The sequence below is a fragment of the Crotalus tigris genome, unplaced genomic scaffold, assembly GCF_016545835.1.
Source record: "Crotalus tigris isolate CLP2741 ecotype Arizona unplaced genomic scaffold, ASM1654583v1 scf7180000018525.42219311030:4301911, whole genome shotgun sequence".
In the NCBI taxonomy this organism is placed as follows: Eukaryota; Metazoa; Chordata; class Lepidosauria; order Squamata; family Viperidae; genus Crotalus; species Crotalus tigris.
Genome location: NW_024097057.1, coordinates 952549 through 970426, shown reverse-complemented (window position 1 = coordinate 970426; position 17878 = coordinate 952549). Strand labels below are relative to the sequence as shown.

The 17878-nt window shown below is 41.5% G+C and overlaps 1 protein-coding gene across 2 annotated transcripts in view; it reads right to left on the bottom strand.

The window, feature by feature from the left end:
- LOC120312590 (c-Maf inducing protein) overlaps positions 1-17878 on the bottom strand; it is a 118226-nt gene that overhangs the window by 37517 nt on the left and 62831 nt on the right. For both annotated transcript variants that reach the window (XM_039353479.1, XM_039353480.1), the window contains exons 2-3: positions 9965-10090; positions 1329-1379 (exon numbers count right to left, since the gene is read on the bottom strand). In XM_039353479.1, coding sequence (XP_039209413.1) covers positions 1329-1379; positions 9965-10090 — 177 coding nt within the window. The remainder of the gene's footprint in view (positions 1-1328; positions 1380-9964; positions 10091-17878) is intronic.

Here is a 17878-nt window from a genome sequence, read left to right as displayed (position 1 = left end):
ACACCTCCCCCTAGTGTTTTACGGGAAACTCTTGAAGGGTTTACAGAGTCAGCCTGTTGCCCCCAACAATTTGGGTCCTCATTTTACCGACCTCAGAAGAATGCAAGGCTGAGCCGACCTTGAGCCAGTCAGTATCAAACTGCTGGCAGTGAGCAGTGAATTACCCTGCATTCTAACCACTGCATATTATGGATGGATGGATGGATGGATGGATGGAAGGAAGGAAGGAAGGAAGGAAGGAAGGAAGGAAGGAAGGAAGGAAGGAAGGAAGGAATCCCACATCCCCACAGCCACCTGTTCAAAATTAGCAACCAGCATGTACTTCAGACAACTTCTGTGTCCTGGGATCAAGTGATCACTATCTGCAACTTGCCCAGCTGATTTCCAACAAATGGGGGAAGCCAGAATCGCTGAATGACTATGTGATTCCATGAACAACTGCAGGGATCATTCTCCTCACAATCAAGCAATAAAGGTCATAAAGGTGGAGGTGATTCGGTTAACAACCGCATTGCTTAGCAATGGAAATTCCGGTCTCGATTGTGGTCATAAAATGAGGACCACATGTAATTCTTTTTGGAAGATCCCTCCTTCCACAAAAGGGTAGAAGACTCATGCTCAGGAATGCCTATCCAATTTTTTTCATTTCTATGAGCAATGCAAAAACATCATTTTGAAATTCCACATTAAACAAGATCTGAATCAGTCCGTCCTGGCTATTATTACAATCAGCAAAATATAGTTATTACAATCAGCAAAATATTACAATCAGCAAAATATAGTTCTTCTCCCAAGAATTCTGGCCTTTATTTAGACTCACAGTTAGTCATAATGGAAAGAGTCTCTATCTTGAGAGTCATTTATTGTTGTTGTTGTTATTATTATTTATTTATTTTTGCAGGAAACACATCGTTTTTCTCAGGCTGAAGTTCAGACTTGAGTTTTTGTGCCAAGTGCCAGCCCCCCCCCCCCAAAAAAAAGGAGTCAGAAGGAACTTAATTCAATCTTGCTGAAGTCCATTTACATTGAAGGGTGGAAACCAGATTTTATTCCGCTCCCTTTAAAATTGAATCGAAAAGAAATCAAAGGGATATAGTAGTTAATGGGGTTGCTTCCCACATATTGAAGGCTTCCCAACGTGGCAGCACATTTTAAGTTTTCCTAAGCTTTGACCATCTCCTACCCAGCATGTCAGCCTTGGCAGTACGTTTCTCTGAGTGAAACGGAAGAGCAATATATTGATTTACACGGGGTAACCACTACACTAAGTGCACAGATTGTTTTCTTCTTCCAATGATTGTATCAAAAACACAGATAAACAAACTTACCTTCCACTGCAAGGAATGAAACCACTGGTCTCTCAGATAGCTGTTCGCAGCCTGCAATTTTAATGAGAGAGGAAAAAATAAACACGAGGGTTCGATTTTGCTAACCCACCATTAAAGCAAAATGCCAATCAATAACTTGCAGGACTTTGCAGCTTTGAAAGGTCCCTGTCATGTCATTGGATGCCATTTAACTTAGCATGGTGATTTCCAGGCCGCACTCCATAAGCTTCCACAGACCCCCCTGTTCTTCTCCCCAATAAAGAACGGGCTTCTAATAGGGGTATAAACATTTTATTTTGTATTGATTTGTATCCCGCCTTTATTATTTTTACAAATAACTTAAGTGGGCGGACATGTTCCTCCTATTTCCCCCACAATAACAACCATGTGAGCTGGATTGGGCTGAGAGAAAATTACTGACCCAAGGTCACTCGGCTGACTTTCATGGCTAAGGCAGAACTAGAACTCACAATCTCCTGGTGATTGGTCCAAAGTCATCTATCTGGCTTTCCTGGCTAAGGCGGGACTAGAACTCATTGTCTCCTGGCCCAAAGTCACCCAGCCAGCTTTCATGGCTAAGGTGGTGCTAGAACTCATCTCTCATTTCTTAACCATTATACCAGCTGGCTCCTATATTGTTGATTGTGGCCCCTTCTTACTACATCTCACCAGCTTTTGCTGACATTATATAAAGAGTGGTTGCTGGAATTGGGTATGTCCAGTTTAATGACGAGAAGGACGAGGGGTGACATGATAGCAGTGTTCCAGTATCTCAGGGGCTGCCACAAAGAAGAGGGAGTCAAGCGATTCTCCAAAGCGCCTGAGGGCAGGACAAGAAGCAACGGATGGAAACTAATCAAGGAAAAGAAGCAGCCAGGAATTAAGGAGAAATTTCTTGACAGTTAGAACAATTAATCAGTAGAACAACCTGCCTCCAGAAGTTGTGGATGCTCCAACACTGGAAGTCTTTAGGAAGAGATTGAACAGCCATTTGTCTGAAATGGTATAGGGTTTCCTGCCTAAGCAGGGGGTTGGACTAGAAGATCTCCAAGGTCCCTTCCAACTCTGATTCTATTCTATTCTATTCTATTCTATTCTATTCTATTCTATTCTATTCTACTCTACTCTACTCTGTATTTGGAGCTGTATTTCAACTGCAGCAGGCTGGGTGGGAAATTTTGGGAACTGAAGTCCACCCATCTTAAAGTTGCCAAGGTTGAAAAATACTAGTTTAGAGAACCACGAAGAACGATTTAGACAGAAAATAAATTACAACAAAGAGCCTCACAGTCTTCTGTGCTAAAATGCCTTTTCCAGAACCCGTTTAAACAATCTCAGATTCAACATTCATAAAAAAAAAAAAAAGATTGTTTTGCTTTGGTGAGAACGGAATGGATGTTTGTTTAATGAGCTCTGCGGTGACCATGATGCACAGACATTCTTTTTGGGGGGGATGAGCCTTTCTTTGTCATCTTATATTTCCAGCGTTTAAAATTTTTGAAAACAGATAGATCTGTTCTATCTAGAATTTTGTGCGCAAATTTTATGACGGTCTTTTCCTTGCGTACACATGAAGCAACCATTTGCGAAAAGAGAGGAAAGAATTAAAGTGCCCAAAGCAATTGTTTTATAAAATCTGGAGATACCATGGACAGGAAATTTGAAAAAAAAAAAAAAAAACACGCATCCTTTGCATAGATTTGTAATTTAGTCCAGAAATGGCAGCTTGATTTGAAAGAAAGAGAACACTGACAGATAGGTGAATCTGGTTCCCCACTGACTTTGCTTCCCAGAGGTCACAAAAGGAAATTACGTGACCATCATAAATGTGCGTCATTTGCCAAGTGTCCGAATTTTGATCACGTGACCGTGGGGATATTGCAACATTTGTAAGTGAGAAAAATGTTCACAAGTCACTTTTTTCAGTGCCGTTGTGACTTTGAACAGTCAGGGAATGAACTGTTGTACGTTGAGGACTACCTGTATATGTTCATGGGGATAAAACTAGAATCTTGGATAGCAGGATACTCCAAAAAATAGGGTTTGTTTATTTGTGAAAGTGCTTACCCACAAGTATATACCATAATACTTTTTTGGAAGTACCGTGCATAATCATAGATTAAACCCGTCTGGGGATACGTAGACCCTTTTATTAACCAAGTATCCTGAAAAATGTAATAAGCCAACCCTTGAAATTTTTCAATTTTGATTTTCACAAATGGCTTATCCAGGTGTGACATATCTTTCCTGTCACTTTGATTAAAAATTCAAGGGTTGGCTTATCTGCAAATGGGCTTCTCCGTGAGTATATACAGTAGATAAAAAAGAAAGCTGTGTTTGCATTTACGAAACTTTTGAAAATCCATGTGCAATTGTACAATATAAGTTCACAGAGTCAGAATGGCTTATTTAGGCCCTTTCAATCTTTGCTCGGTGCAATGAATCTCAGTCAAAGGCAGCTTCTGTTTGAGCTTATCCAGAGGGGAGAAAATATCATTATATCATTCATTGTACTGCAAAAACTGTTTTTACAGTTGGAATTTTTTTCTCTGTATTCATTTGAATTCTGCCTTCTCGTAACTTCAGCCTATTATTCTCAGTAAACTTTACCCTGGATTTTCCTTGAAATGCTTTTGTTAGAATAAGAATAAAAGTAAATGGCTATGCTTACACACCAAAATAGGATGAATCACATTTTATCACATGCCATTGTTATAGTTATCAAGTTTGTTTTTTCCTTTCAAGTACACCTAATTGCCAGGAATAGCCTTCAAAATGCAGGGAACACAACACTACAGGGCCAAATTTAGACCATGATCAAAATTAGAATTTGGCCAACTTTTGCAATTTTCCAGAGATAAAAACTAACTTGCTCTGAATGCTCTTTTTTTTTTTCTCTCTTCTGAACACCCCTTAAGCAAGATGTAAGTGGAATACAATAATTTAATTTTCTCTTGCCTCAATTATCATCACGATCATTCACTTTGTTTTTCAGGTGTCTAAAATGCTTTGTTATTTCATTTTGCAGTTCTCTCAATGCTTCGTTAGCCTCATATTGTCTCTCCTAAGCTCGATGCCTCTAATGTGTTATTCATTACCAGACTTGTCCAATTTCTGGGAGCAAGTTCTCGTATCTAGAACATATCCTGATTGTGCTACTCTGTTGTGCATAGGAAAAATGTACACTCCCATTTATATATCTGATGTTCTCACTATCTCAGACATAGTACATTAAGCTAGGTGGGCATTCAAGAGTAAAGGCAAAAAACAACCAAAAAAAATAAAATAAAATAAACTGGCAATCCTCATAGCCAATGCCCAGGGTCAAAAAGAATCATACCAAAGGAAAACAGCAATAAAAACCAATCAACTAGCACAGCTTGCTCAACGTCCTGGCCCAAATGTCTGGAGAAACACTTTTAGCATTTTGTGAACGGCTAAAAGAGTTGGGGGTCATCTGGGTCTCTGGAAAGATGCTGTTCCGTAAGGAAGGAGCTGTGGCAGAAGAGGCTTCATCTGGGTCCAACAAGATGACTCTGACTTAACCACGTGCCCCCTCCCAGGGGGACATAATCAACAAAAGACACGGATCTAAAACACAAAAGGCTGATCTCATAACTCCAAGGGTTTTGCCTGCTCCATCAGGGCCAAAACAAGTTCAGAGTCTTCTGAAGCAATTGGGCCTCAGGTAACCCCACAAGAGCCATGCAGTATAGAATCCATAATAGGTGCCCAGAAGAGTCCTCACAGCAGGACCTCCAACTGGCTCTCTGAAGATGCAGTAAGGATGGAAACATCAACTTTGTTTATTTATTTATTTATTTATTTATTTATGAGACTTATATACCGCTTTAAGTGCAAGCACTCTCTAAGCGGTGTACACCAGTAAGCAATGTATGTATGTGTGTGTGTGTGTGTGTATATATATATATATATATATATATATATATATATATATATATATATATTATATATCCCCAACAATCTGGGTCCTCATTTTACCTACCCCAGAAGGATGGAAGGCTGAGTCAACCTTGAGCCGGTGAGATTTGAACCGCTGACCTGCTGAACACAGTCAGCTAAAGTGGCCTGCAGTACTGCACTCTAACTGCTGCGCCACCTCGGCTCATCTGTTGCCCTGAGGAAGGCTCTTGACCATGTCTAGATAAGTCCATTTTTTATCTTCCTCCAGCAGTGCTCTTCTAGACAAGCCAGACAAAACGTGACTAGATGAACTAGTTCTACTTTAACAGAATCTTGTAAATTGGAAGGTACAAACTTTTAACCACCCAATTAGGGAGGGTCCTTCCTAAGTTTCTTCCTCGGACAAGGGGGGACACACGGGCTCCTGCTTCTCTTCTCTTCAAGTTTCCTAGGGAGCATCTCTTCCCTTATTTTCTATCACAACACATTTCTTATGATGCTCCATCACCCAGAAATCCTTTTGATAACCAAGGGGCCCTCTGGGTTACATATACATAATAGTCTGCATAGGTGCAATCTGATTCAAGGATGCCGTTGCCCTCTCATTCCAAGCTCCAGTGAATACCTGAGTCATCCAGGTGCCAGGTAGCCCTAAACCCCCTCTGAAATCCATCATCCTGGTGCCTGGGGTGAACCAATCGTAAGTCATACTTTGTAGAAGAAGAGGCAGAGCTGGGGGCAGAGTCAAGAGAGGAGTCAGCCTAGAATCCTTACATGCCCACAAACATTCCGTGGACTCTTACCTAGCACCAATTTACTGCTGACCATTAGTTGATTAGATTCTTGTGTATAGGTTTTAGCAATAAATGTCCTTAACTGGAGCTTAATGTATGATCCTGATTCTATGCGCCTGACTTTCTTCCCCATAGTGGAGCACAATTATCAGAGAATGTCAAAGCCAACATGGACAAGTCGCTGACAAGATTAGGGTAAGATCCCCAACTCCACATCGCGTTGGCACTGCTGCAAAATGTATTCTAAATCTCCCCAGAAAATTAAGGGACCTCTGCCCTCAGTCCTCATAATCTTGCAAATAAAAACCTGGTTTTAATTCCTCTGTTTCCAATTCATTTTTTCTTCCCAAAGACAAAACTAGAATTGCTGGGTGTTTTTATTTTAAGTCAAAGAAATCTCAGCTTTCTGTCAAATCTATACACAGGAGGAAAAAAGTGATATGCTACTGAAAACTAAGATTTTCAGATTATCACTTTTATTTTACTGCAGAGAGAGAAGCAAAGAGCTGCACTCACTGTGTAGCACACCTTGTGCAATTACATTCTTTATTGTGTCACGACTTTAAATACAGTTTTTCCATCTGGATTCCCCTGGTGGTTGGCTTCTATTTCAGTGCTCGTCAAGCACTGGAATTGCATCCAACCGCATCTGCTTTCTAAGAGCATCTCTCCAGTCCATCACATGTCAGGAGTCCCAACGCAACAGCTCCAGCTAAAAGTGCATGGGAGCAACGTCTGGTGTCTGCCTGCAAGGGAGCCTTGCTCTATAACTGCAAGGAAGGTCCAAGATAAATAATCAGGGAAACCTGGAATCCATTCAGATTCTGCTATCGGGGCTGATGAAACAATATTATGACCTCAGTTCTTCAAGTGGGAAAACATTCACGCAAAGCTGCCCTCGTCAAGTGCCCATTTCTCACAAATGCTCTTAATTTGCTCTCGGAATAACAGCAAATATATATATTAGGGCCCTCTGCTGCAGATAAACATCTACTAGGCCTGCCAAAGTTCTTTGAAACGTAGCCAGGCACTCAGACTTGTTTCACTAATTTTTTCCAGCACACACAATCCCCATCCATATTTTGGGGTGTTTTTTTTTTTCCTTAATCACGCTGGAAGTAAAAGCAAGAATGCAAAGAAATAAGGATTTCAAAAACATGGATCGTTATGGGCAGTCCCAATGTTTTATAGCTTAGAATTTTTTTTCCAGAAAACGTATCTAAAAATAACACTCCCCCCCCCCACTGTGATATTAGTGTGATGCCGATACATCTGGGAAAGTGCCAGTTGCAGGATTTGGGGCGGGAAACAGGATTAAAATTGTTTTGGTTGCCTTGGTGTGTGACATATGCCAGGAAGCAGATGGGGTGAATGCAGTTTGTTCTTTTGAATCTCTCTGTGACTTCTGATGCCACTTATCATGGATCTCCTGGATCACTTAGAGCAAGAGTCCCCAACCCCTGGTCCATGGACTGGTACTGGGCCGCGGTATGCCAGCAACCAGGCCGCACAAACAAGCAAAGCCCCACCCACAAGATGCACACAAAACTATGCACCCTCCGGTCCACGGAAAAACCTCTCCACGGAATCGATCCCTGGTGTCCAAAAGGTTGGGGACCCCCCCTCTCTCTCTCCCTCCCTCCATCTCTCTCCCCCTCCCTCCCTCCTCTCTCTCCTCTCTCACTCTCTCCCCTTTCTCTCCCTCTCCCCCCCCTCCCTCTCTCCCTGTATTACACCCCTGTTAAGAAAATTAAGAGATTTTAAAACATTTTCTGCCATGAACTGAACACTGATATGCATAACTTAACCATGTTTCTGTTTATTTTATGGGGATGGTTGCTGCTGATGGCCTTGATCCCTTAGGAAAAATTGAGAAAAACATCTAATTAATCAATAACAACACTGGAAACCAACTTCCTTGATCGCTAGGCAGATGAATGATAGGAACGACAGAAGCCTTCAGTACTGCTGATTTGTGTGTGTTTTGCCATTCAGTTCAACCTGTGTTTGCTTAGGAAGAAGGAAATGATTACGGTGCTCTCCTTGAAGCATGCTGAAAAGTAACCATGCATAAAAACGCAGCTTGGGCTTTAATATGGAAAGATCTCTGGTTGTTGCAGAAGCCAGCTTCTTCAAATCAAGGGACCAGTTTCACAAAGCTACGTACCGGTCCCTATGACAGTGATGGTGAACTTTTTAGAGACCGAGTGCCCAAACTGCAACCCAAAACCCACTTATTTATCGCTGGGTGCCGGGTGGGCGTGGCCCACTGGGTAGGCGTGGCTGTGGTGGTCATGGCAGATTGAGTGGGCGTGGCCAGGGTGGGCATGGCCAGCTCGATGTTATTCATGGGGAGGGATGCCTGTGGGGCTGGGCAGGGTTGGGGGAGATCCAGGGGGGTCTCTTGCAGGTGGGGCGGTGGGCAGGAGGCTCACGAGGCAAGGTGAGTCAGGGCGGGGGTGCCATTGTCACAGGGCAAGGTGAGTCAGGGCTGGGGTGGCTGCTGCCTGACACCATCGGCCCCTGCACACAGAGACCAGTGAGCGCATGGATGCTGGGATGCATCCGGTCATGTTGTACGTCGGCGAGTTAGTGGGTGGCTGGTTGGAGAGGGACAGTTGCCATCTCCGGGGCATGGTGCGCGTGCCCACAGAGAGGGCTCTGAGTGCCACCTCTGGCATGCGTGCCATAGGTTCACCACCACTGCCCTATGATTAACCTTCCCCATCAATATAAACCTCAGGAGACAATGCTAGTATTCTGAAAACCCTTCCGCATTAAAGAAAACAGATGTGAGCCCGGGAAGGCAAGATGAGGTAAGAATCTGGCAAATAACAGATTAATAGAATAACAGAGTTGGAAGGGACCTTGGAGGTCATCTAATCCAATCCTCTGCTCAATTAGGAGACCCTATACCATTTCAGACAAATGGCTGTCCAATCTCTTCTTAAAAACTTCTAGTGTTGGAGCACCCACAACTTCTGAAGGCAAGTTGCTCCACTAGTTAATTGTTCTCATTGTCAGGAAATTTCTCCTTAATTCTAGGTTGGTTCTTGATTAGTTTCCATCTGTTGCTCCTTCTCCTGCCCTCCGGTGCTTTGGAGAATAAGTCAACCCTCTCTTCTCTTTGACAGCTCTTCAAGTACTGGAAGATTGCTATCATATCATCCCTACTCTTTGTTAGGCTAAAAACACCCAGTTCTCTCAATTGTTCAACATATGCTTAAGCCTCCAGACCCTTTATCATCTTCCTTCCTTTCTTTTGCACTCTTTCTACAACAATTTTTCTATCCTGGAGACCAAAACTGGATGCATTATTCCAAGTGTGGCCTCACTGGTGCAGTGTAAAGTGGTACTAACACTTCAAGTGATTGTGATACTATCTGTCCGTTGATGCAACCTGTGTTGGCTTGATGCTGAAATTTATTATCAAATAATTCTCCCCATTATCCATTATAATTGGACTTGAGCAAAGAGCACAAAGTCCAAAAGCTGTTTTGAGATAGAAGCAAAATTAATTATGTTCTTTTTTCACTTTAATCAAAGCAGTCAATTTATCCATCTCGGCTAACTCCATCAATAATTAAACCTTGATTTGGAGTTTTGCTGATTAGATAGGTTTGTTGTTATAGAAATGGCTGGTACATATTATTATATCAAAGTAAAAAGTTGAGGTTTTATGTTGCTACCTTATTCTACTGCACCAAAAGGAGTCAGAAGTCAATGCCTTTTCTTTTTTTTTTTCTCTTCCCCTACACTTTTTTTCTCTCCCCCTTTCCCTCCCTTATTTCCCCCTTATTTTCATTTTTATTGTATTTCTGTATTTCGTATGTTGATGAACTAATTAAAAGGACCTGAGCGAAGAGACAAATGGGAAAGATTCAACAGTAAGAAAATTTTCAGTTGTGTTTACCATACCTGCAACAAGACGGTCCCTCCAGGGATTGTGAGTTGTAAACAATACTTTGGGGCGTTTTCCCAAGAGAGCAATTGAATATCTTCAATTGAACTGTAGGAAATGGAGTTTTCCATGTACCCAGTTGGCTGCAAGAAAAAAAAAAGGAGAAAAAATGTGATTCAACTTCATGCTTTTTTAATGAACCTAACAAGAATTTGTAATAATGTTTATTGAGTCAAAAATTAAAAATATACATGGAGATTCTCAGTCATCCACATCATAGTTATCCCAAAGGTGCATTTTCACAGGGCAACAGGACTTTCTTGGTGGGTTTTTTTTTTAGAAGACATTTCACTTCTTATCCAAGAAGCTTCTTCAGCTCTGAGTGGATGGTGGGGAATGGAAGAGCTGAAGAAGATTCTTGGATGAGAAGCAAAAGTCTTCAAAGAAACACAAAAAAGTCCAGTTGCCTCTTGAAAAAAACACCTTTGGGATACAACCCAAAGGTAAAATCAAAGCGCTAAGATAAAATACTAAGATAACAAGGAGTTTCCATAATAACATGCTGCAACGTACGCTAATATGATGGTATGCTAATAAACTGTGCACGTTCTAAACTGTGCACATTCTAAATCTAAACGATTAGAATTTATACAGTAAAAATGTATAATCTAAAACAAGATAGCAATCATATCACTAGTAGGAAGAGATAACTGAAATGTAATATTTCTGTAAACAAGAATTAAGAGTCAGGCGGTTGCCAAGGATTAACTATTGAGCAATATCAAAAAAATCTAATTATAATTGAAAATGCACTGAAAATATATTTACTGTATAACAAAGGAACACGTGGAGTGGGGTGATATGTTCATCTTTGTATAAAGCGGGTTCTTATATCAACAATGTATGTGATGCACAATAAATATACCAACGTTTGCACCAAGGCCTCTAAAAAGTTTGCTCTAGGAAGGCAAGATTTACACAGTTTTAAATACTATGAGAATGGAGCAGTTATGAAAATATAAACAGACGCATGATGTGCATCTGGGTGTGCAAGAGAGACACACAGTCAGAGAGAAGTACTTTAGCACAGGGGTTCCCAATCCCCAGGCCGCTACAGAGCCCTGAACGGATCGGAACCGGGCCACTCATGCGGGTGAGCATGTGCACGCACATGCGTGTCCCCTCTTGTGCAAGCAGTGAACAAGCACATGTACACGCTCCATTTGAATGAGCAGCCAGCACGTATGCACGCTGTTTGTGCAATGGAGTTGCGCACATGCATGCCCACCGTTCAAGGGGAACAATCCCTTCTCCTCCCCCCTCCACAAAGGCAAAAAAGTTGGGGAACTCTGCTCTAGTCCATATACACAAACACAAAGGTTGGGGCAAAATTGTCACCAACATAATTGGAATTCTAATACAGACTCCCCTCTGAAACCTAAAATTTCTGCATGCAATCCCTGCAGTCCTTCATAAGAACTAGTATCTTAGGAAAAGAAAATTATTAGATAGGTGATCTCTTGCATGCAAAATATGACAGTCTGTTCCTGGGAGAACTAAGGATGAGCCAGATTAAACCAACCAGAGAAATTTCATAAGAGACAATCTAAAGGTGGGTACCTTTGCTTCAAAATTATCCACTTCCCACAGATTAGCATAAAAACAACAAACTTAAAAGTAATGATACTCATATTAGTTTCTATTAACCATTCAAAGAATGTTACTTAAAATCGGGGCAAAGAGACAAGAAATGGATTATGTGCATAATCTAAAATTTATCTAAAGTTTAGTCCACCCAGTCAGCTCGGGAAATCGACTAGAGTGGGAAGCCATCTCTATCTAATAGTGAATTCTTTTTCCTGTCCATTATAGACAGAAACTTTGTGAATATCCCGGAAGTCAAAAGGACAATTCTGGAATCTATGAATCCTTTGTGAACAGTTTCATTCCAGTATTTTAGAGTGGATGCCTGTAAAATCCACATTTTACATGTTGCCTTTATGCATTGTCTGTTTATTGTTCTGGGATGTTCATTCTTTTCCTCTTGGTCTATATTGTGTCACGTTGTTTGAACTGGGCAGCCTTGTTAAAAGTTTATAATGAGCAAAGAAACAAACAATTAAAGATGTCACTGTAACCTCTCAATTCCCAAACTGTGACTGGAAAGTTATCAACATTCCAACAGAACCACAGCAGAGTCTAAAACAGCTTTGTGCAATATTACACTGTTAACTGTTTTTAAAAAAAGTGTTTGTTTGTTTGTGCTCTCTGCCTATGCTTTGACATTCAAACAAAGAGCCAGTTATGCAAAAAGCTTGTTAACCTTCTGTTTACCCATTTACCCAGACAATTATTTCACCCTTCTAAACAGAGGTCCCGGGGGTTCCTCCTGACTTCCTACGTCATCCTGTCTCTACTGGAGTGCAATTATCTTCTGCACTCAGGAAATTCGAAACCTGAGAGTTATATTAAAAAGTTCTGCAAGGCAATGCTTGCTCTGCTCCAGAGATGCAATATAAAAACGCAGGAAGAAATGGAGGGGTGGAGGAAGAGGGCGGGGGTTTTGGTCCACAGAGGGGGAAATTTTCCATTCTGTAATGCCTGTCATCCGTGCTAATTGTTATTCTTTAAAATTAAACATAAAGAGGTCTGAATGACCCACGACCCAGACTTGGGAACAAGGTGATCCCAGGAGTGAGTAGCCCACCTTCCTTTTTGGGAATATCCGATGGTTTGCCATTTTTCTTAAGGTTCAGGCAAATTAAGAACCTCTGCACAAGGGCTCCCATTCAGCCATCTTTAAGGGGAGGCAACATGTCCTAATGCTAAGAGCCATGAGGAGGAGGAGGAGGAGGGGAAGAAGAAGAAGAAGAAGAAGAAGAAGAAGAAGAAGAAGAAGAAGAAGAAGAAGAAGAAGAAGAAGAAGAAGAAGAAGAAGAAGAAGAGGAGGAGGAGGAGGAGGAGGAGGAGGAGGAGGAGGAGGAGGAGGAGGAGAAGGAGGAAGAGGAGGAGGAAGAGGAGGAGACAAAGGAGGAGAAGAAAGAGAAGAGAAATAATGGGAGGTGGTGGTGATGGTGGAGGAGAATGGGAAGAAAGAGAAGGAGGAGAAGGAGAACAAAAATGAGGAGAAAAATAGGAGGGGAAGGAGGAGGAAACAACAAGTAGGTAATGAGCATCCCCAGGGCCTAAAAAGGGACCTGAAAAAGGAACTCATCAGTTTCTTAGCTAACGCATGTTGTTGTCATCCTACACCAGAGCTACAGATCTTCGTCACTAGGGCAAAATAATATATGTTGCTCACCAGGACAGCTCATTGTGACAGTCCTTCTATGAATAAGCAAGGCCTTAAAAAGCAGTCATTTTGTGCAAGCCCTCACAAGACTTTTGCAGGAGGGAAGACAAGCGTAGACAGAAGACAGTAGCAGCAACTGTCCCGCATCTTGCTACAGGAATGAACCAGAGTTCCTTCAGGCTAAGGACGATACTTGGAGCTCTTTGTCCTCCAGACAAGCTTAGCCACACGGCTCTCGCATTCCCAAGTCCTGGCTAAAAAGTGTGGAATTGGTTCGCAATGCCAGGAAATGTTGGGCTCGATGGCAGTCGTAAGTCAAGGACTACTTGCATTCCTTTTTATCTGCTGAACTCAGTTTAGTTAAACTATAAGCTGAGACAGACACGGTCTGTTCCAGCCTGCAGTTGCCCTGTTAGACTCGTGAGAGAGACTGCTAGCTTATTCTTAAAAACAAACCCATTCTCTACGCAAAACAGCTGAGCTGTGGTGTTCTTCCTGTTAATAAACTTAATGTTTTCCAGAGATTGTTTTGTGTTTTCTAAAGAAAAGCCAGAATTATTTTTTTTTTCATTTTCAGAGAGAGTTATAAATTGTTGACATATAAATCTTCACGGCTTGGAGGTCGTAGGCCGACTCTGGCTCCACGACAATCACAATGCCAAAAATGCTAATAATCATTGACTGGGAAAAATAGGGTCCAACTGGAAAAAGATGGTTTCTCTCAAAACCTTTTGGGAAGCTGCAACTGTTGTTTCATCCTACCTCAGAATTCAACCGACTCCCTAGGAATATCTAAGATGAGTTGAGTTTTCTGGGTTCAAGATAAAGAAACCATCTAGATCAGTGTTTCTCAACCTTGACAATTTTAAGGCATGTGGACTTCAACTCCCAGAATTCCACAGCCAGCATTGCTTAAAATTGTCAAGGTTGAGAAACACTGATCTAGATGTCTATGATGAAGGAACTTCTACTTGACTGGTTCTTCTTTCTTCATCTGGATCGGTGTCCCAACGATGCTTTTCCAAGAGGCAACTGAACTTTCTTGTCCAAACACATTAACACTGTGTTGTATACACATTAAGTTTAGGTTTATACAGGAAGATATTAAGAAAATCATCTGGCTTTCCTGGACTGAGCAGTACACATTAAGAAAGACAGAAGTCTCAACAATGAAATATACAGGAAACCCCCCACACACACACAAAAAAAGAAAGTACAGTTGCCTTTTGGAAAAGCACCTTAAGGTCAACTATGACCTGGATGACTGAGAATCTCCATAGACACCTGGATCAGCATGTGATCTCCAACCTTAGCCAATAACCCAAGTTTTTAACTTATTTTGATCATCTGTAATGTTTGGAGACGTGTTACCATAACACCTCCTTTAAGCTCCTCTTTTTGCAAAGTAACTTCTTTCTTTCTGGTTTCAGCCAAATTCCCTTCTGGTAGCTGAATCAATTCAAGATGAGAAGCTGATAAGCAACCAGGTGACTGTCCAATCAGACAGTTCTCCTGTTCGCATCTTCAGCTGGGAATAAGGACAGGTTGTCCAACATCACAACAAAGGACTTGCCACAGATCTGTTTCCCAACCGGGGCCATCAAAATGTTTCATTCTATAACTCCTCTCTTCAATTACCATCCTGCCATATTTTGGGCTGAATTTCACCAAGGAAGACCTTTTTGGAAGCTTGAACTCCATAGGATTCCTGCATTTAAATTTCTCAGGAATCATTCCCAATTCCTGAATTGTTAATCCATGGATTTAGAACGACACCCAGCCCCCAAACCTGTTTTCTGTCTCTCTTACAACTGCTCCCGATTGTGACTGTTGAAAAAAAAAAAGTAATACAATTCAAGACAGAGTCAAAGGTTGTCACATAAGCCTAAAATAAGTTCATCTTCTACTATCATCCAATTTGCAGAACCTATGGGGTCTTCTGCTTGAGTAGGGGGTTGGGCTAAAAGACCTACAAGGTCTCTGCCAAGCTGTTATTCTGTTATTTGTGTTATCTCAGGTAATCTCAGCTGCAGCTTCCCTCTGCCCCAGTCTGTCTTCCCATTGATCTTATTTATTTATAGTTTCATGACCACTTATTTGAATGTTAATGAACGTGGGCTGTTTCTTCAACCATGTGGAGGAGTGTTGCAAAATATACCCAATCTAAGAGGCAGAAGAAACTAAATTTGATCAAGGAAAATTGTTGTGAAGCTCCTAAGCAGGATCATTTCAGAAAGACAGACGAGGAAGTGGATTTCAGCCATAGTACGCCAAAAGACGAGCTATGTTTTTCATTAAAATATATTGCCTTGAGCAAAGGAGAAGAAGGAAAAGTCCTGGGAGAGACATATGGTCAGAAGTGAAGGAGACAGAGGATGGATGCCACATACTTGAGATCTTCAAAAGGGTTGGAAAAACCTTAGTGCTCTGTTCATATGTTACTGAGATTTCTGTTGTTGTCCTGCATGCAAATTCCTGAAAGGGTGAAAGGATTCAATTCTTCAGATATTTCTGTGTAGCATCAGTGATGACTTACAAACCCAATGTGCCACGATGATTTCACAGAATTACCAAAGGGTGGGAAGGGACACCAGAGACCACTTAGTCCAACTCACTGCAGGAGCACACTCTAGCTTCTTTCTGAAGACCTTCAGCTCTATCATCTTCTATGTTGTTCTTGGGGTATTCTTGGTGTTCAGTTGGTAAGTCATATCTTCACAACCTTTTGGACCATAGCATGTCAGTCTCCCCTGTCCTCCCCTGTCTCCTGGAGTTTACCCAAATTCATACTCACTGCATCAATGACACTCTCTAACCATCTCATCCTCTGCCATCCTCTTCTCCTTGTGCCTTCCACCTTTCTCAACATCAGAGTCTTTTCCAAGAAGTCCTCTCTTCTGGTGGACAAAGTTATTTGAGCTTCAGCTTTGGGATCTGTCCTTCCAAAGAACAGCTGAGGTTGATTTCCTTTAGAGTTGATTGATTTGATCTCCTTACAGTCCAAGGGACTCTGAAGAGTCTTCTCCAACACATCACTTTCTATGACTTACCATTATATGCTGATGAAGCCTATTAGAATCTTGATTTTCATAAATATCACTGTGATTATATGCATCCCAGTTATTTCTTAAAACAATCCCCCAATTGGATAAAAACAGCACCTTTGGCTCAGTGGCTCTTTTTTAAATGTTGTTATTGGCACAATCAAATACCAGTGGCTTCCTCGTAGGATAGAACAGAGAATAAACTAAGAAAGATTCTCTCCAGTTCCAAAATGCTATTGGTCATCTCAGTGTAGATGTTTGTGTTTCTGGGCACAGATGAGCAGAATTCCTCACAAACCAGTGGACAATTGTTGCGCATTTTATTTTCTAAGAAAGGCGAGAAGAACTTAAAGAGATTCTTGGAACTCAAGTACGGCTAGAGGCCGATGTCCTGTTCTCCCATACTGCTTCTTCTTTTCAGAGAAAGAAAAGAAAAGAAAAAGAAAAAGAAAAGACACAGGGGGAAAGAGTTTTTTAGATTTTTCACTCGTGTTGTACACAGTACCAAGAGGTACGAAAATAAACACAGATGGACTGGATTCCCATAGAGACAGCAATAATCATTTTTTCTTTGGTGGTTTCGGGTTAGCTGGACAGCCATAAGCTTAAAACATTTGTGAAATGTGGCACAGGTTTTGTTTGCACCGATTCTTGCAAAATCGATCTAGAGATGAGCTGAAACTGAGGATAACTATCAGTCTTCCCAGGTAGACCAGACAAGAAATAGACCAGATAAATTAATTCTACATATTGTAAAGCTACAATAACAGAATCTTGTAAGTCTGAAAGTACAAATCATCGGCCCTTGCTTTGTACAGCCTAATAAGTTTGGGGGGATCCTTTCTGAGTTTCTTTCTCTGCCTGTTATGGAGCTATGGGCTCCTCTCCTTCTTATCTGACTGTTCCCTGGGCCCAGGTTCACTCCCACATACCATTACAGCGGTGTTGTGGGCAACAATTGCCATGTTCTAGAAATGATGCTCATTTTCAGTGGAACAGCTTGTCCAACCAGCTAGAAAAATGACAAGATTTCTCCATAAAGCAGAAGAGGAGATGAACCTCACGACTTTGCTAACACGTTGCCATTGATTCAACTGATGATGAGCCACTGAGTCACTCTTGACTCTTAGCAACCACACAGATTTTCTGGATGACAATCTAACCTGGTCTTTCATTGGTATCCTCTTCATCTCTGTAACTGAGTCCTGTGGCCGGTTGTCCTCTTCTCTTTTTTTTCTGCCTTTGCAACATGATAAGTCTTCTCCAGGCAGCCAGGTTTGTACATAATATATTTGAGCCTGGTCCTTTGTGCTTCACATGGGAACTATGATTTATTCTATGATCCATTTGTTTGTTTCTTGGCTGTCCGTGGGGTTCGCAATAAAGTGTGGCCTTTTATTGATCCCAGTCATCATACATGTTTGCTGCCCAACAAAAAAAGGACAGCTGATGAGAATGGATCAGGTATGAAATAAGGGAATCTTCCTCAGATAGTATAAAAACACAGTAAAATCCTTTGTGAAGGTAAAGTCAAGCTACCCCAGCAATAAATCCATATCAAGGAGAAGCCATTCTTAAGGCAAGTCAAAATTCGT